Below are 18,713 nucleotides of genomic sequence, written 5' to 3' on the forward strand. Positions count from 1 at the left end.
GACATGAGTTGAAGGAAGAAAAGCCAGGGAGTGGAACAAATGCCATGAAATCTAATGCAGTGTTTGATCTCCCCGGGACAGGTTATGTCTTACCGGCAGAGTGTCTGATCTTATGTAGAAGCAGTGGAAGTCTGGACAGAGAATTCATTATGGCCACACATAATGGAGAGGAGAAAGCGGCTCATTGTGACCTATATATTTATTTGTGACATTGTGATCGTCCCTCTGTCCATTCCACTTTCCTACGAAGATTCATCACCTTGTTCCTTAAGATTCTTCGAGAAAAACCCACTTCCTTAAACACAAAACCCACCTAAAGTCTCCATTCTTTGTCCAAAATTCTCCTCCACTTGGTTTTACTTTGAGCCTCTGCTGTATCTTCAAATACACGTTTGTGTCCCTTATTCTTTCTTCTCATCAATGCCATTGGTAAAGTAAAACGGTATCTGTCTGCGGATGCAAAATTGAGGCTCTGAAATAAAGGTTGCAGTCGTATGTGGTTGTGTCTTCATCTGGTTTACCTGTGACTCTTTGATCCCGACAGTATGCGACGGTGTTTGATTCCTGGGGTACTTTGACAGTTCGGAGGTTGTCAAAAGGCCCTCTGATGTCTGAAGCTAGATCAGAGGCGAGGGGGCCTGAAAATCAGCCGTCCAGCTGGGAGAAGATCAGAAGAGACACAAACTTTAGCGAGAGCCATTGTGAGGTACACAGTGGCTGCTAGCTCCCATAACTTTCTCCTTTGTATGTTTTTTTTTTTGCTCTTTTTATAAGGCTGCTTTCTCCCTTTCTTATCTTCTGCTCAGACTGTTGAATGGCTCAGTTAAAGGTCTGTGAGGTTTTATCTGATTTTAGTCACCTTGTATGTGCTCTCCCTTTTCAGCTGTCTCTTGGGGTTTAAAGCTAGTCTGTTTCGAGTACAGTGGTATACATCTTTTTCAAGCTTCATACAGTGAGAAGGACGTAGACTCATATAAAAACATGTCTTTTAAACACGGCATCTCCATCTTTGCTGTGCTTCAAGTGCTGGTTATTTATCACATCCAAAGCTTGTTTAAAGAGCAGTTCTATTGATTTATCTTAAATCAAAAATTAATATGTGTGCTTGAGGTTTTTGGGAGCCTTAAGTGAAGTGGAGTGATTAATCATTTCAGCTGCTGTAATTACTGGCCATATCAGCTAATGTATGAAATGGTGGGATATTACTTTTGAGCCACAGCTTGGTGATCGGTGGAGAATGTTTCACGTGTATGAAAAGTGTAATTGTGCCCTCTAGTGGTTCAGTAGCAGAACGACCAACGAGGAGGTGTATTAGAGTTGTGGATTCCAAATAAAATGAAAGCTGAATAGACTGTGAGATATTTAAAGAAATGACTTAACTGTGCACTTCAGTTATATATTTCATTCTTTGCTGAATTTAAAAAAAAATAAAAAGTCCTATTTTTTATTTATTCATTTATTTAGTCATTTATTATTATTATAAGTTAGTAGTAGTATTTTTACTAGAATTGGTATTATTATTGTTGTTGTTAATATACAATCATTGTAAATATTTTTATTTTTTTTTAGCTACTTGACTAATTTGAATTTCCCCCATTGGGGGATGAATAAAGTATTTTTCTATTCTATTTATATTCTAAAACATAGTGTCAAAATGTGCTTCCTGTGCCAACCATAAGCTGTGTCTGAAATATGTCAGCTTTCATACATTTGTATAAACGATTTAAATATGAGTTTAGAAATTACTAAAATACTAATAAAAACTGTTGACTTATTTTTCATGGTACACACTGTTCCCTGGCATTAAATGGAAAATACATGTAAAAACCAGTCAGAATCAGTTGAAGCCATTTAGAAATGATAGACAGCCTTGTTGTTTATTAGTTGTAAAGGAAATGTAACTAGAGGGACTCCATTAGGCTAGTTTTATCCTACACTTCTTCACCTCTTTGTCATGAAGGTGTAGAACAGAACAGACTGTTAAAACCCTCTAATCTGCTGATGTTTGAACACTTCTGGGACATTTTTGCTCAGTGGACGAGACAAGACACTCCTCTGTTGTGTGTTCCTGCCGGTGAGGGGAGGTTTCCCCGCGCACACTACAACCAATACAGAGACTGACAGGAGCGCGTGGAAGGAAGGCTGTGACCTCGGCTCCCAAAGTGAGTTAAAAGGCAAAACTAATCGATCGACGATGCAATCGCTCTTTGCTGCGCTGCCGTCATTACCCGAGTTTCTCATCCACATTCAGGCTCTGCTCGTCTTCTGCAGCGATGGCAACCGCAGTGAAACTGAACACCGGGGTGCAGATGCCCATTGTGGGACTGGGGACATGGAAGGTGCGTTTATTTTCCCTTACTGTGTTGTCCTACTAGTTAGGAGTCCTAGTTAATAATCCACCTGTGACGTAAGCTAGCTGCGCGTGTCGACTGTTGTTAAATATAACTTTCCTCCAAGTATGTGCTCGTGTTTGAGTTTAAATTCGTTATAAATAGCTTTTAATGTAACTTAATCTTTGACACTGATGTTGCTTTGAGGCTCCAGTTAGAAGGCTGAGGGCCACCACTGTATTGTGGCTAAAGCTCACAATACAGCGGCTTTCTCGAAAAAAAGGTGGGGTGTGCGGACTTTTGTTCAGTGTTAACTGAACTTACCTCCAATAGGTAATGTAAGCATACTTTATTATGAGCAGTCGTAAAGCCTGAGCAGGCAATTTCCTCTTACTTGTTGTCCAATTAGGAACAAATGAGGTTTTTGTGTACTTAAGCGTTGTAAAAATTATATGTTTGCGGTCTGTCACGGGTTGAAAAAGCTCCCCTGAAGTTAAAAAATATTCTTTTCACACCGTTCAACGTTCAAATGGCCAGTAAATGTGAGCAGGATTTTATACAAATTGGGTGTTGTCACATTTAGGGTGCCAACTTGACTTATGTGAATCAGAAATGGATCGTTAATCAACATACTACGGTGGCCGACACGTGCAAACGCGCTGCAAACGCCGAAACAAATCCAACAATAAAATGCTGCAAGAGAAAAATGCGGCGATCACAAAAACGACCAGAGCACGCGCGCTGCAAACCCCAAAACACATGCAAGAGAGAAACGCTGCAAACTTCAAAACACATGCAAGAAAAAAACGCGCTGGTATTAGTAGATTTTTATCATGGAGAAGCGTTCATATGTCAATTTGTGCCATGAAGCAAACTAAGCAGGTTTTGATGAATGATCATTAATACTTTTGTGCATTTTGTTTGAGCGTCATGGCTCAGAGTTGCAGCCAACATGTCGCTTGTAAGCTGGAGTAGTGACTACTAATCGTTCTTGTCTGTCAGTCTCCACCTGGGAAGGTCACTGAGGCGGTGAAAGCGGCCATTTCAGCTGGTTACAGGCACATCGATGGGGCGTACGTCTACCAGAACGAGACGGAGGTGGGTGAGGGTGTGCAGGCCATGATCAAGGACGGCGTGGTCAAGAGAGAGGATCTTTTCATTGTTAGCAAGGTGAGTTCAGAAGTCAGCTGTATGTGAATGTACTGACTGTTAGTTCTCCCTAAAGAAAAAAAAAAGAGGTAGACCTCAACGTTGCCTGTTTAGATGACAGTTGTCAACACACTTCTGAACGCTGGCTTCTCGTCTCGTCCTTTAACAGCTATGGTGCACTTTCCATGAGAAGGCCATGGTCAGGCAAGGCTGCGAGAAGACTCTCAGTGATCTTAAGTTGGACTACCTCGACCTCTACCTGGTGCACTGGCCCATGGGTTTCAAGGTGGGAACAATATTACGCGTGTAAATGTATTTGTCTGATTTACTCTGACCATTTTAATAAAATCTGTGTCTCCGCTGATATTTTGCAGTATTAAACCCTTTTTGTTATGTTGCAGGCCGGCAGTGAACTTTTTCCTTTGGACAGTGCTGGAGAGACCATCAATGATAGTACTCACTTCCTTGAGACATGGGAGGTAAGCCAGTCAGACTGTTCCTTGTAAAACTTATCGGTACTTTTATTAATATCAGGCACAAATTGGACTTAGCGTGAGAGAAAATTAAATGGTTTTTTTTGTTTGTTTGGTTTTTTTATGGTCTATTTTCCTAGGGAATGGAAGAGCTGATGGATGCTGGTTTGGTCAAAGCTATTGGCGTCTCCAACTTCAACAAGGAGCAAATTGAAGCCATTCTCAAGAAGCCTGGCCTTAAATACAAGCCTGCCAACAACCAGGTAGGCTTGAGTTAACCTGTGTCATTTCCTGAAAATGGTGCTTGCTGTTGATATGACATGTTTGACTTCAGGGTATTGCACTGCAGGAACAGATTTTTAGCTTGTGGCTCCCAAAAGCCAAGAAGCTGTAATGATATTATTTATCTCCTTCAATCTGCACAGAGATTTATACATGTCCTGCTAATGCATAATGGACCACAGCAGTTTCTCCTCAGGCAGGACCAATTAGCTGAGTTGACCTTCTATTTTTGTGCTTCTTGAGCCATAGTTCCCAATAAGTGTCCTTCTTTGTCTGGTGATGTTTCTTGTTTTTTTCTCAATAAGATTAAAGCACCATTTGCCTTGTGTCATATACACCAAACGCAAAACAAAGGAGTGTTCGTGTGTTGAATATAATTTATTTACCCAAACTCGGGGCAAACGCTTTCACAGACACCTTCATCGGGACACAAACTGCTAAATTTAAATGTTAAAATGCACGTATGCAACTTGGTTTCTGCTGTGCTCTGTGGTTTTCTGCTAGGTCGAGTGCCACCCATACCTCACCCAGGAGAAGCTGATCAACTACTGCCACTCTCAGGGGATCTCGGTCACAGCTTACAGCCCCCTCGGGTCCCCGGACAGACCGTGGTTAGTGAACAATCGTAGCTGTGTCAAAACAGCTTGAGAAATCAGTTTATTTGGGAATAACAAAGTCTCCACGCTGCTAAAGAGGAGTGAGATTTGGTTGATAGCCATTTGATTATTTATCCGTGCTGTCCTGCCTGCCACAGCTGTTTGGTGCGTTTCAGCGTGTGACTGTTGTTCCCCTTTTGTCTGTGTCATTTGTCAATGTGGCTTATTTTGTCATGGGATTGGCAGGAAATACTAGCATCAAAAAGGCTCCTTTTTCTTTTTTATCTCAATAAAACATGGATTGTTTCATGTTACTGGGAATTATTTTGTTTCCCAATTTTCTGCCACCAAAATAGCAGCGGATGACCCCCGGAACAAGGAAATACTGGATAATTCATTTTAATTGCAGGGCTAAACCTGAAGACCCCTCACTTATGGAGGATCCTGTAATTAAAGGCATCGCTGAGAAGCACAAGAAGACACCGGCTCAGGTAAACAAGCACAGATCTTAGAGATAAAGTTGTGCGGGATGTGAATGTCATTGGCCTTGCCATAAGTGTTCAGTGAGTACTGATGGTGCTCGCGTGTTAAAATCCCGCCTCCTTCCCCGACAGGTCCTGATCCGCTTCCACATCCAGAGAAACGTGATCGTGATCCCCAAGTCAGTCACACCACAGCGCATTCAGGAGAATTTCCAGGTGATTGGCTGAGCAGTTTGTCTCGTGGGATTAGCCTTCAGTCTGCTATACTTTTGCCCCTTTTTGGGTTGTGAATTCAAACAGCTTTTGAAATGATTGCAGGTGTTTGATTTTGAGTTGACTGAGGAGGAAATGAAGACTGTATTGACATTCAACAAGAACTGGAGAGCATGTCCAATGCAGTGGTGAGACTGCATTAAACTTTATAACATTGTGAGCTTGCATGACAGTCGAGGTTAGTTTGCTTTTCAATTCTTCATCTCATTTTTCTGTTCCCTACAGGAGCTTAAAGCACAAGGACTATCCATTCAACGCTGAATTCTAACATGAGACCAGCTGATTTTCCTCAGCTGCTGCAGTCTGCTTCTCTGCCCTGCAGGCTTGCTCATTCTCATGTTCTTCAGGTCCACGTGGGCCGCTACTGAGGCTTTGTATTTTCCTGTTATATTTCTCAGAAAAACAGTAACTTTAACTGTTAACTTGAAAGTTGCACTGACGCACTCCAAAGCATGATGGCAAATGTTTTAGAAAAAACATCATCGTGTTGTTTTAGTTTAAGTGGATATTGGTGTGTTTTTTTTTTTTTTTCCCCTGATTGTTTTAGTGTGTCTTCAGCGTGGCGTTAATTTAGCGAAACACACAAACTTGTGCCATATACAGTAAAGATCAGCGAAAATTTGACTGACAGATGGCTCTGAGAATAGAATAATCCATCTCCAAAAACATCAAACTATCACATTTAAGAGGAAAAACTACAAATCATGAGTCATTCCTATAAAGATACTATAAAACATATTTTGTGATACTCCTAAATATTCAGTTTTCATTTAACTTTGAATCAACTGCATTTTCCCCACATTATAAAAGCTATATGTGACCTTTGTTCACACGACTGTTGTTAAGGCATTTAAGTCTTAAGTCGAACATTTCATAGTAAAACCCTCTGCACTTATCTCTTAAACACAGAATATGTTGCAATATGCCAACCTGCCTTAGTGCGAGTCATGTGCATTAACCCTGTTACATAATCACTGCTTTCACTTCCAGTGTTATCTGTATTTTTAAAGCATTACAATAAAGTCCTGTGGGAGAAAATATCACAAGTGGATGCAAGTTTCCTGAGCTGAAAAGCTGATGTTTGTGCTTCTAGGCTAGGCTAATGTTAGCATCTCATTACCCGGGGAGCCAGCCTGCTGCCTGCGTAGCTGCATCTTTATTAAATCTTTGTTAGTGTCTTTGTCAAAATGAATCATCTGAAAGATGAGGGCAGCAGATCCATGTCCTCTTGTGTTTCAGATGGATCACTACCATGTCTCTAAATAAACTGAATCTATTTTTGTCCTTTTCTAACATCTTTGGGTGAGTAATGAAAACGACAGAATATTTTACACGCGATCACAGACAAGAAGAACATGTCACGTCTGCCATCTTTACAACGAGATTAGAACATGGAAAACAGCTTCTGTCCCTTGTTCGTGCCAGCTTCTCTTTTAGCAGCATTTGTATTATATTTGATTCACTTGAGAAATGTTTAACTTTAATATGATTCATGACTTGAGTTACAAAAAAACTTTAAATGTGTGTTGATGACTCATACAAACCAACAGCAGTAATAATTAGCGATTGTTAATCTTACAGCGTGTATGAAGGAAATTAATGTTCATAGTTATCTCTGGTTTTAGACAATAAACTAAACAGCTATATCATGCTGATATTAAGTCTGAGAAGGTGGAGTTTAACAGATGTATTGACCCAAATTAATTCACACTTCAAGCAGAAAATATCCATCAACAAGAAATTTAATGTGTTTCACAAACCCTTGTTCATCCAAAACATCAAGAAAATGCATTACACATGACAGTCCATATCAAATATATCATAAAGGACCAACAAGTGATCAATACCTGCTGCTGTTCAGGGCTTTTTAATCAGTCATGATAGTTACTGTTGTTACTGTGGCTGTTCTTGCCTTTTGTTCACATCTGAATAACCCCTGTTTTCTTCTCTATATCCTTGATGATAGGCTGGCTAAGCTCACCAGTTTATCACGGATCGCACTGATACCCAAAGCCAGTTCAGAATCACCTTTTACCTTCGATGTTGTCATTAGGCACAAAGTTTTAATTTGGAGGCCCTTTGCTGTGATGTCTCAGTGCTAATTTATCCGTGAAATCCAACCTTACTCTTTCATCAACACCCTTAATCTTTGATATAACAAATTACATGCTTAACTTTTTATTTATAGTCTTCACTCCAGTCACAATCACCCTTTGCAAATACAAGATACATCCACTGTTACATATAAGTTACACCCATAAAAGCTGCAAAAACACATTGTGTTCAATTTATTCTTTAATTCTGCAGAAAATACAAATTAACAAAGTTTAGAGCAAACAGGAATAAATCAGGCACAACTCTCAGGTTGTAGTCTGATCACAATAAGTTGATTTTGCATTAAAAAAGTCTCCAAAAGTGACGTAAACCAGAAGCACGTTGCAGCACGATGTCTGCGGAGTTAGTATTCTGTATTGAAGGGAAAGTCTTTGTGTTTTGAGGCCCTGTGGAGAAAAGACACGGAACATTTTTTACTTGGAGATGGTTCTCTCTATATGCTTTTCCATTTTCCTCTTCGTGTTCCTCCATCTCTACTCACCACGGTGCTGGGAATCCCCTCCAGTTCTTGTTCAAGTTCAGCATGGTCTTCATGTCTTCTTGGCTTATCTCAAAGTCAAACAACTGAAAGACAAACAATAGCTGAGAACCAAAGACCAATGGCAGTAGCTTTTATTAAAAATCCAAATCCTTAGTTTGTCCCACAAAACATCTCTTGAAAGCGTGTTAACTATGTATCAATCTGAGAAATGTCTGTTCACTAGTTCAACATGAGGTGAATAGGAAAGAATCAACCTCTGAATGTTAGCAGAGATATTCATACCTGGATATTTTCCTTGATACGATGAGGTGTTGCTGACTTGGCGAGGACAATCACGTTCCTCTGAGTGTGGAACTTGATGAGAATCTGGAGAGAAAATGGGAGCACCGCTGCATGATCACATTTAGCAGGTCATCACACAATATTTATTTTGCACCCACGATACCCAAGACACCAACTATTAGAACATTTTACGCCACATTTCGGAGAACTTGGCATGTGACCAGTAACTTTCATTTGCTGACCCACTTTTGTGCGTTACGCGGTTTTAGGTGAATCGATTACACACATTTTGAGGGTTTTCTGTGGTGGGAGGGAGTACCCACTGACCAAGATACCTCACAGCAAGACACTACATCTGTTTCTTTGTAACGCTAATTCATGCTGCTGTTATTGGTAATGTCATCTTTCAGGATGTAGTCTGAGGCCTCTTGTGCAAAGGTATGATATTGCTCACAGTAATTCCTGATTCATACACACTGCTCTGCCTTAGTTATCAGAATGAACTCGCATGATATTTATACACATGTAATACTTTTTTGAGCCTAATTTTATCAAGAAAAAAAAAGAGATGCACCTCAATTCTCTTCTTACCTGTGCTGGAGATTTGTTGTACTTTGTGGCAATGGCCTTGATCGTTGGTTCGTTGAGCAGAGAGGGGTCATCAGTAGAAGCCCTTTTTTAGATAACAAATAACAAGAATAAGGGATGATTAATATTCTTGTCACGACTCTTTCTGGGAGTCATGTGGATTTTGGGTTTTACATCCTCTCACCAAGGTCTGTCAGGGGAGCCCAGAGGGCTGTACGCTGTCACTGAGATGCCCTTTGAGTGGCAGTAGTTGATCATCTTCTCTTGGGTCAGGAACGGGTGGCACTCAATCTAAAAGTGAAAAATGTGATCAAATGTTTTAGATTTGATTGATATTTTCCAGGACATTCTGCTTGAAGAAAGCCTTGTTTTTCACCTGGTTGTTGACAGGCTTGTGCTTGAGGCCGGGCTTGTTGAGTATGGCTTCTATCTGGTCTTTGTTGAAGTTTGAGACGCCGATAGCTTTGACCAACCCATCGTCCACCAGCTTCTCCATCGCCTTTTTGAAGGAAATTACACAGCAGTGTTCATAAATGCACATTTCCAAAAGCTTTGAACCTACCTACGAGTTCATATTCAGTTTGATTTAACTGTCACTGAGTGTGCATACTGGGGTGGTTTGTCTCTTTATTTACCTCCCAAGTGTCCAAGAAGTTGCTGTCATCAGGAATTATGAACTTTTCCTCATCTATGGGAAAAAGATTATCCCCTGGCTACGAGGATAAAGAAAAGTATTAAACTCAGCCTGAAGTTAAACAGAATGCTTTTATCTTACAATAAAAGGCTTCAATCATCAAAGAAATACAGCTTTAGACTGGAGAGCAAATGTTAAGTTGTGGAACTAGTATCAGCTTGACCAGAAATGTATTTCATTATTGAAGCCGGCTGCTGTTTTCTGTGGTCAGTACAGAGGAGTTCAGACCTTCATCCCTGCTGGGAAATGCATGAGGTACAGGTCCAAGTAGTCCAGTTTAAGATCACGCAGGGTCTTCTCACATGCTCCCCTCACCAAGGATGGAACATGGAAGGTGCACCATAACTAGGAAACAAAAAAGGGTATTACCAAAAGTATTAGGAGGTGAAAATTCGACGTCTCTTTTCATCTGACACATCGCTGGTGCTTTATCTAGAACCTGTTCAGTAACTCTTCACTGAAAAAGACTGATGTCAGAGCCAAAAAACTGGTAAGGAGCAGTTTCAAGAAATGCTCTGACATTTTGATAAAACACGAGTAATTCCATGAGTGAGCAGTAGTGCTGGTCCAAACCACTATAAAGGGATATAATGTTGAATTACTTCATGTGCAGTTCTCAAATCTGTCAAAATGCAGACTTGCTCTCAATTTAAACCGAGGCAGAGCTGTTCACACTGTCATGATTAAAAAGAAGCCTTAGAGTGACCCGTCGGTAGTTTTGTGGTGAAACTGTCATGTCACTTCACTAAAATTCTAATTTTCAGCTTGTTAACATGTCCATACAATGTTTTATATTCATTTTATAAGGTGTGTCAGAAGAATTATCAGCCACCATGCTGTGGCTGGGGATTCCTGCTCTGAGTGTGCAAAGTGCTGCTTACAATATCAGAAAGCCAAGCATAGACAGACTGTATTACATACAAGATTGGAACAACCAGTGCTATCTACTTTCAGTTTATAGCTTTACAGCTATTATTGGTGCTCTGTGAGGGTCCAAAGAGATTCAAAGCTAGCACAAGACAAAAGGAGAAGTTAGTTTGGGGTTAGACGGTGCTCGCCACTAACTGCCTGACTTTCAGCTGGCCAGGTGAGCGGGGGTTACCTGCTGGGACTCAGCCCAGCCAGGATAGCAACGGCAGATTAGCATATTCTTAGATGCACTTTCACTGAATAAGGAGAAAGTGAACAGTCATACTCAGGCTCTTTTAAGGCCGTAAGTGCCTTTTTCTTTTCTTTTAAATGTACAATTTTGAGGAACACAAATAAGTTTTTAAGGAAGATGATTAATAAAGATACACTGTCTCTGCAACCAAAGAGGCCACATGATTGGTAATCGTAAAAAGACATGTGCAAGTTGGGAATTACTGCTGTATTTCACTAATGTTGATGAAAATGGGGAGAAGATCATAATCATGAAAAAATTGAGAGAAAAAAGCTAACTTGGTCCATTCGTGCCATTTTAGTTTTGGTTATAATAAACAAAAAAAGAATGTTTTACATTTGTAGTGTTTAAAAGCCTGTGTGAGTTCATTCACTGCCTCTTTAGCCTACCTTACTGACGATGAATAAATCCTCTCTCTTTACCACTCCTTGGTCAATCATAGCGTGAACTCCAACCCCAACTTCTTCTTCGTTCTCGTACACATAAGCACCATCAATGTGCCTGTAGCCACAACTTATAGCCGCCTTAACGGCCTCGCTGAGCTGACCTGGTTCTGCCTGTAGAGGTGATGAAAACACAAGGAAACTGTACAAGCAAGAATCTCTTGTGTAAAATATGTATCAGTGGTTATTTTTTGCGTTTTCTGGCCTGATCAGTGAAAGTGAGATGTTTTTATCATCACATGTTACAACCCTTCTTGTTGTGTGAAATGAAAAGATTATAAATATATATACTGACTCAAGCAAGAATGGAAAGACAAAATTATGGTAAATATACCTTCTGCACAACTGTTTTTGAGACATGTCAGTGGCATCGATGCATTTTTTAATTATTAACATCTGACATGTTTGCATTTATACTATTTTCAATGACATGTAGACTTCAAATGATTTGCAACAACTGCTGACCTAATCTAATCTACTAATCTCAGCAGGCAGAGATCAACGTGCACTAAAAGTTTAATATTTACCCTCTGATAGCAGAAAATGTTGAAGTGTAGCTTGTCAGTGTAATTGTACTGCAGCTTCACTACTTTTCATTTCTTTTGATGTCACTACTTCTGAATTCAGGCAACAAAGCTGGGAATTCATTACATGAGGACAATACTAAAATACATAAAAACGGGTCAATCCACTGTTGAAAGGGTAATGAGGAGAGTTGGATGTTTTTTGTTAGAATCAGGATCAACATAAACAGGCCTGCAGTATTACCACAGAGGTGCTAAATGTATGTAAAAGTTTAGCCTTACCCTCCATGTTCCCAGACCCACCACAGGCATCTTTGCTCCAGTGCTGAGTGTCACTGCAGGTATCATCTTGGTGAGGTTATATTCTCAGTCTAGTACAAAAGTCCAACAAGGAGCTCACAGATCAAGCAGATTTGTTCTGCTGAGTGAAGGAGCAGGCAGCCTATTTAAATGTGAAATGGGAGGAGCCGAAGGGCTCAGCAACATTTGCTCTGCCTGCTGTGCATCCTCACCAATTGAAATATGACTATACGCAACATTTGTACAAAACTGGAGTTAAATTGGTGCAATTAGTGCATAATGTTCTCATTATTTCTGAGCAACATAGAAAGAAATGACTAAGTTAGAGTTCAATTGAATTTCCAACTCTCCTCATTACCCTTTCAACAGTGGATTGACCTGTTTTTTATTTATTTTTGTATTGTCCTTATGTAATGAATTCCCAGCTTTGTTGCCTGGATTTAAAAGTATTGCATCAAAAGTAATGAAAAGTAGTGAAGCTGCAGAACAAGTACACTGACAAGCTACACTTCAACATTTTCTGCTATCAGAGGGTAAATATTACCTTCTGTTTGCTTAGTATAAATGCAACACATCAGATGTTGAAATTCAGGACTTTTATTCTCCAAAAAATGCAGGATCATGTTGAGCTTGATGCAACTGACATGTCTCAAAAAAGGTTGTATAGAAGGTATATTAACCGCCATTTTGAAAGCTGTATGTCCCCCCATTCTTGTTTGATCCAAGATTTCAGCTGTTTTGCTTTGACTTGCTGTCTTTCAAATATATTCAGTTAAATTTAGGATACAAATATATTTCGTACTTTTTGAGAAAAGGGGTTGTAACGTGATGATAACAACATGTCACTTTCACTGATCAGGCCAGAAAACGCAAAAAATAACCACTGATACATATTTTACATAAGAGATTCTTGCTTGTACAGTTTCCTTGTGTTTTCATCACCTCTACAGGCAGGACCAGGTCAGCTCAGCGAGGCCGTTAAGGCGGCTATAAGTTGTGGCTACAGGCACATTGATGGTGCTTATGTGTACAAGAATGAAGAAGAAGTTGGGGCTGGAATTCACTCTATGATTGACCAAGGAGTGGTAAAGAGAGAGGATTTATTCATCGTCAGTAAGGTAGGCTAAAGAGGCAGTGAATGAACTCACACAGGCTTTTAAATTTAAAACATTCTTTTTTTGTTTGTTATAACCAAAACTAAAATGGCACGAATGGACCAAGTTAGCTTTTTTCTCTCAATTTTTTCATGATTATGATCTTCTCCCAATTTTCATCAACATTAGTGAAATACAGCAGTAATTCCCAACTTGCACGTCTTTTTACGATTACCAATCATGTGGCCTCTTTGGTTGCAGAGACAGTGTATCTTTATTAATCATCTTCCTTAAAAACTTATCTGTGTTCCTCAAAATTGTACATTTAGAAGAAAAGAAAAAGCCACTCATGGCCTTAAAAGAGTATGACTGTTCACTTTCTCCTTATTCAGTGAAAGTGCATCTAAGAATATGCTAATCTGCCGTTGCTATCCTGGCTGGGCTGAGTCCCAGCAGGTAACCCCCGCTCACCTGGTCAGCTGAAAGTCAGGCAGTTAGTGGCGAGCACCGTCTAACCCCAAACTAACTTCTCCTTTTGTCTTGTGCTAGCTTTGAATCTCTTTGGACCCTAACAGAGCACCAATAATAGCTGTAAAGCTACAAATTGAAAGTAGATAGCACTGGTTGCTCCAATCTTGTATGTAATACAGTCTGTCTATGCTTGGCTTTCTGATATTGTAAGCAGCACTTTGCACGCTCAGAGCAGGAATCCCCAGCCACAGCATGGTGGCTGATAATTCTTCTGACACGCCTTATAAAATGAATATAAAACATTGTATGGACATGTTAACAAGCTGAAAACCAGAATTTTAGTGAAGTGACATGACAGTTTCACCACAAAACTACCGACGTGTCACTCTAAGGCTTCTTTTTAATCATGACAGTGTGAACAGCTCTGCCTCGGTTTAAATTGAGAGCAAGTCTGCATTTTGACAGATTTGAGAACTGCACATGAAGTAATTCAACATTATATCCCTTTATAGTGGTTTGGACCAGCACTACTGCTCACTCATGGAATCACTCGTATTTTATCAAAATGTCAGAGCATTTCTTGAAACTGCTCCTTACCAGTTTTTTGGCTCTGACATCAGTCTTTTTCAGTGAAGAGTTACTGAACAGGTTCTAGATAAAGCACCAGCGATGTGTCAGATGTAAAGAGACGTCGAATTTTCACCTCCTAATACTTTTGGTAATACCCTTTTTTGTTTCTTAGTTATGATGCACCTTCCATGTTCCAACCTTTGTTGAGGGGAGCATGTGAGAAGACCCTGCGTGATCTTAAACTGGACTACTTGGACCTGTACCTGACAGACCTTGGTGAGAGGATGTAAAACCCAAAATCCACATGACTCCCAGAAAAGAGTCGTGACAAGAATATTAATCATCCCTTATTCTTGTTATTTGTTATCTAAAAAAGGGCTTCTACTGATGACCCCTCTCTGCTCAACGAACCAACGATCAAGGCCATTGCCACAAAGTACAACAAATCTCCAGCACAGGTAAGAAGAGAATTGAGGTGCATCTCTTTCTTTTTCTTGATAAAATTAGGCTCAAAAAAGTATTACATGTGTATAAATATCATGAGAGTTCATTCTGATAACTAAGGCAGAGCAGTGTGTATGAATCAGGAATTACTGTGAGCAATATCATACCTTTGCACAAGAGGCCTCAGACTACATCCTGAAAGATGACATTACCAATAACAGCAGCATGAATTAGCGTTACAAAGAAACAGATGTAGTGTCTTGCTGTGAGGTATCTTGGTCAGTGGGTACTCCCTCCCACCACAGAAAACCCTCAAAATGTGTGTAATCGATTCACCTAAAACCGCGTAACGCACAAAAGTGGGTCAGCAAAGGAAAGTTACTGGTCACATGCCAAGTTCTCCGAAATGTGGCGTAAAATGTTCTAATAGTTGGTGTCTTGGGTATCGTGGGTGCAAAATAAATATTGTGTGATGACCTGCTAAATGTGATCATGCAGCGGTGCTCCCATTTTCTCTCCAGATTCTCATCAAGTTCCACACTCAGAGGAACGTGATTGTCCTCGCCAAGTCAGCAACACCTCATCGTATCAAGGAAAATATCCAGGTATGAATATCTCTGCTAACATTCAGAGGTTGATTCTTTCCTATTCACCTCATGTTGAACTAGTGAACAGACATTTCTCAGATTGATACATAGTTAACACGCTTTCAAGAGATGTTTTGTGGGACAAACTTGGATTTTTAATAAAAGCTACTGCCATTGGTCTTTGGTTCTCAGCTATTGTTTGTCTTTCAGTTGTTTGACTTTGAGATAAGCCAAGAAGACATGAAGACCATGCTGAACTTGAACAAGAACTGGAGGGGATTCCCAGCACCGTGGTGAGTAGGGATGGAGGAACATGAAAAGGAAAATGGAAAAGCATATAGAGAGAACCATCTCCAAGTAAAAAATGTTCCGTGTCTTTTCTCCACAGGGCCTCAAAACACAAAGACTTTCCCTTCAATACAGAATACTAACTCCGCAGACATCGTGCATCAACGTGCTTCTGGTTTACGTCACTTTTGGAGACTTTTTTAATGCAAAATCAACTTATTGTGATCAGACTACAACCTGAGAGTTGTGCCTGATTTATTCCTGTTTGCTCTAAACTTTGTTAATTTGTATTTTCTGCAGAATTAAAGAATAAATTGAACACAATGTGTTTTTGCAGCTTTTATGGGTGTAACTTATATGTAACAGTGGATGTATCTTGTGTTTGCAAAGGGTGATTGTGACTGGAGTGAAGACTATAAATAAAAAGTTAAGCATGTAATTTGTTATATCAAAGATTAAGGGTGTTGATGAAAGAGTAAGGTTGGATTTCACGGATGAATTAGCACTGAGACATCACAGCAAAGGGCCTCCAAGTTAAAACTTTGTGCCTAATGTCAACATCGAAGGTAAAAGGTGATTCTGAACTGGCTTTGGGTATCAGTGCGATCCGTGATAAACTGGTGAGCTTAGCCAGCCTATCATCAAGGATATAGAGAAGAAAACAGGGGTTATTCAGATGTGAACTAAAGGCAAGAACAGCCACACTAACAACAGTAACTATTATGACTGATTAAAAAGCCCTGATCAGCAGCAGGTATCGATCACTTGTTGGTTCTTTATGATATATTTGATATGGACTGTCATGTGTAATGCATTTTCTTAATGTTTTGGATGAACAAAGGTTTGTTAAACACATTAAATTTCTTGTTGAAGGATATTTTCTGCTTGAAGTGTGAATTAATTTGGGTCAATACATTTGTTAAACTCCACCTTCTCAGACTTAATATCAGCATGATATAGCTGTTTAGTTTATTGTCTAAAACCAGAGATAACTATGAACATTAATTTCCTACACATGCTGTAAGATTAACAATCAGTAATTACTGCTGTTGGTTTGTATGAGTCATCATGAGTCATGTGTGAGGAAATGATGACCTGAAAAGCTCGCACGCTAAAGGAGAAGCTGGCACAAAGATGGCAGACGTGACATGTTCTTTTTGTCTGTGATAGCGTGTAAAAATATTCTGTCGTATTCATAACTCACCGAAAGATGTTAGAAAAGGAAAAAAATAGATTCAGTTTATTTAGAGACATGGTAGTGATCCATCTGAAACACAAGAGGACATGGATCTGCTGCCCTCATCTTTCAGATGATTCATTTTGACAAAGACACTAACAAAGATTTAATAAAGATGCAGCTACGCAGGCAGCAGGCTGGCTCCCCGGGTAATGAGATGCTAACATTAGCCTAGCCTAGAAGCACAAACATCAGCTTTTCAGCTGCATCCACTTGTGATATTTTCTCCCACAGGACTTTATTGTAATGCTTTAAAAATACAGATAACACTGGAAGTGAAATCAGGGATTATGTAACAGGGTTAATGCACATGACTCGCACTAAGGCAGGTTGAAGTATTGCAACATATTCTGTGTTTAAGAGATAAGTGCAGAGGGTTTTACTATGAAATGTTCGACTTAAGACTTAAATGCCTCAACAACACGTGTTGATGACACACTAAAACAATCGGGGGAGAAAAAAGATAAATTGAAAGAAATGCCAATATCCACTTAAACTAAAACAACACAATGATGTTTTTCTAAAACATTTGCCATCGTGCTTTGGAGTTCGTCAGTGCAACTTTCAAGTGAACAGTAAAAGATAGTCCAATATCCATTCATTTGTTCATTACATATTCAATCATATTTGTTTCATTCTTTGTTAATTCAAAATCACACCTGCAACCATTTAAACAGCTGTTTTAAAGGGGTGAAAGTAAAGTAGATTGAGATGGGGAACAAAAAAACACACATACTTACAAGATAACTTGAAAGTTTCTTCAAACTTGGGTATTTTGTGTAGAAACATGGAAAACTCTGCAGGGTTTTACGAACTTTTAATGATTTGTCTTCGTGGTTGCCATCAGCTTCACTCTGTTTTCATAGATTTTGTCTTTAAAAAGCTCAATACGTGATGTTAGCTAAAAAAAAACAAAAAAGCATCGTGATGTCAGCCGAGTTAGTGTTGTGCATTCAGAGAAGTCTGTGTGCATTCAGGAACTGTCAAGAAAACACATGCAAATACAATTTTGTCAAGGTCGGATGACACAGCACATTTGATCTTTATGTAATTTACAACGCCTTCAGAAGTAGTACCCTTATCTGGCCACATTAGCTAAACTATATGTGGGTGTGGTGCAGCCTGGATGACTATGCAGTTTCACAGGCCTTTTTTTTATTATTATTATCTTTTTAACAGATTTGAGGTTAGATCTCATGCACCATCAGCTGTACTTTGAGGCAAAACAGATTCTTCCTCTTTGTCATGTGCACTTCCCTCTGGAATTGTGTCATCTCTGGTTTGTTGAGCTAAAAGAAAGCAAAGCATTCGTTTGAGTTGAGGCATTGATATTAAGGTGGATGGCAATGAAGCGGGCAGTGAACTGGTTATATGTGGTGGATTTTTAACTCAGCGATGCCTTTATGAAAATGAAGAATTAAAGCACAATTTTAGCAGATTGCTTTCAAGTGTGGAGCTACTTTTTGAATGATAACTTTTGGCATTACCTCAGGTATTTTTGCATGCTCTTTTTCAGTTTGGTACATGTCACCAGTGTTATTGATATGAAGAACAGACAGCATGTATTATCTATCCACTTCCTTTCTTTTTTTTAATCCTCAAAGCAATGCATGTCTCTGCTCTTTTTTTTTTTTTTTTTAACTTTATTGCCATTATCAAACTTGCAGGCAATACAAACACAGACACACATTCAATTCAAAAATACACAGGAAGACAAATAAGAAGACAAATAAAAACAAAACCAATTACAAAAACTGAGATAGCAAAACAAAACAGACAAACAAAAAGGTCACCTTGTCATTAAATGTTATACATCACTTGATTATACAGGGTCAAAGTACATGCATG

General features: G+C 39.4%; 3 protein-coding genes across 5 annotated transcripts; 2 read left to right on the plus strand and 1 right to left on the minus strand.

Moving 5' to 3' along the window:
* Positions 1-2,068: 2,068 nt before the first annotated feature.
* Positions 2,069-6,878, plus strand: LOC142385166 (aldo-keto reductase family 1 member B1-like). 2 transcript variants are annotated; one of them, XM_075471424.1, is made up of 11 exons: positions 2,069-2,162; positions 2,252-2,339; positions 3,333-3,500; positions 3,649-3,765; positions 3,881-3,958; positions 4,093-4,215; positions 4,739-4,845; positions 5,240-5,321; positions 5,445-5,528; positions 5,631-5,713; positions 5,811-6,878. In XM_075471424.1, the coding sequence occupies exons 2-11, from the start codon at positions 2,274-2,276 to the stop codon at positions 5,851-5,853; spliced, it is 951 nt and encodes a 316-aa protein (XP_075327539.1). In that variant the 5' UTR covers positions 2,069-2,162; positions 2,252-2,273; the 3' UTR covers positions 5,854-6,878. The 2 variants fall into 2 exon arrangements, with proteins under 2 accessions (XP_075327539.1, XP_075327537.1); XM_075471422.1 differs by lacking the exon at positions 2,069-2,162 and having other exon boundaries at positions 2,182-2,339.
* Positions 6,879-7,327: 449 nt separating this feature from the next.
* Positions 7,328-17,713, minus strand: LOC142385167 (aldo-keto reductase family 1 member B1-like). Of its 2 annotated transcripts, XM_075471425.1 has the most exons (10): positions 12,157-12,320; positions 11,297-11,464; positions 9,974-10,090; positions 9,687-9,764; positions 9,428-9,550; positions 9,236-9,342; positions 9,055-9,136; positions 8,464-8,547; positions 8,182-8,264; positions 7,328-8,086 (listed from the first exon to the last, which is right to left on the minus strand). In XM_075471425.1, the coding sequence occupies exons 1-10, from the start codon at positions 12,220-12,222 to the stop codon at positions 8,044-8,046; spliced, it is 951 nt and encodes a 316-aa protein (XP_075327540.1). In that variant the 5' UTR covers positions 12,223-12,320; the 3' UTR covers positions 7,328-8,043. The 2 variants fall into 2 exon arrangements, with proteins under 2 accessions (XP_075327540.1, XP_075327541.1); XM_075471426.1 differs by lacking the exons at positions 9,974-10,090; positions 11,297-11,464; positions 12,157-12,320 and adding an exon at positions 17,606-17,713 and having other exon boundaries at positions 7,329-8,086.
* Positions 14,498-16,505, plus strand: LOC142385916 (aldo-keto reductase family 1 member B1-like). The gene is made up of 5 exons (XM_075472597.1): positions 14,498-14,595; positions 14,686-14,767; positions 15,275-15,358; positions 15,551-15,633; positions 15,729-16,505. Exons 1-5 carry the CDS (start codon positions 14,498-14,500, stop codon positions 15,769-15,771), a joined length of 390 nt encoding a protein of 129 aa, XP_075328712.1. The 3' UTR covers positions 15,772-16,505.
* Positions 17,714-18,713: the final 1,000 nt, after the last annotated feature.

Source organism: Odontesthes bonariensis, chromosome 8 (assembly GCF_027942865.1).
Source record: "Odontesthes bonariensis isolate fOdoBon6 chromosome 8, fOdoBon6.hap1, whole genome shotgun sequence".
NCBI classification, from domain to species: Eukaryota; Metazoa; Chordata; class Actinopteri; order Atheriniformes; family Atherinopsidae; genus Odontesthes; species Odontesthes bonariensis.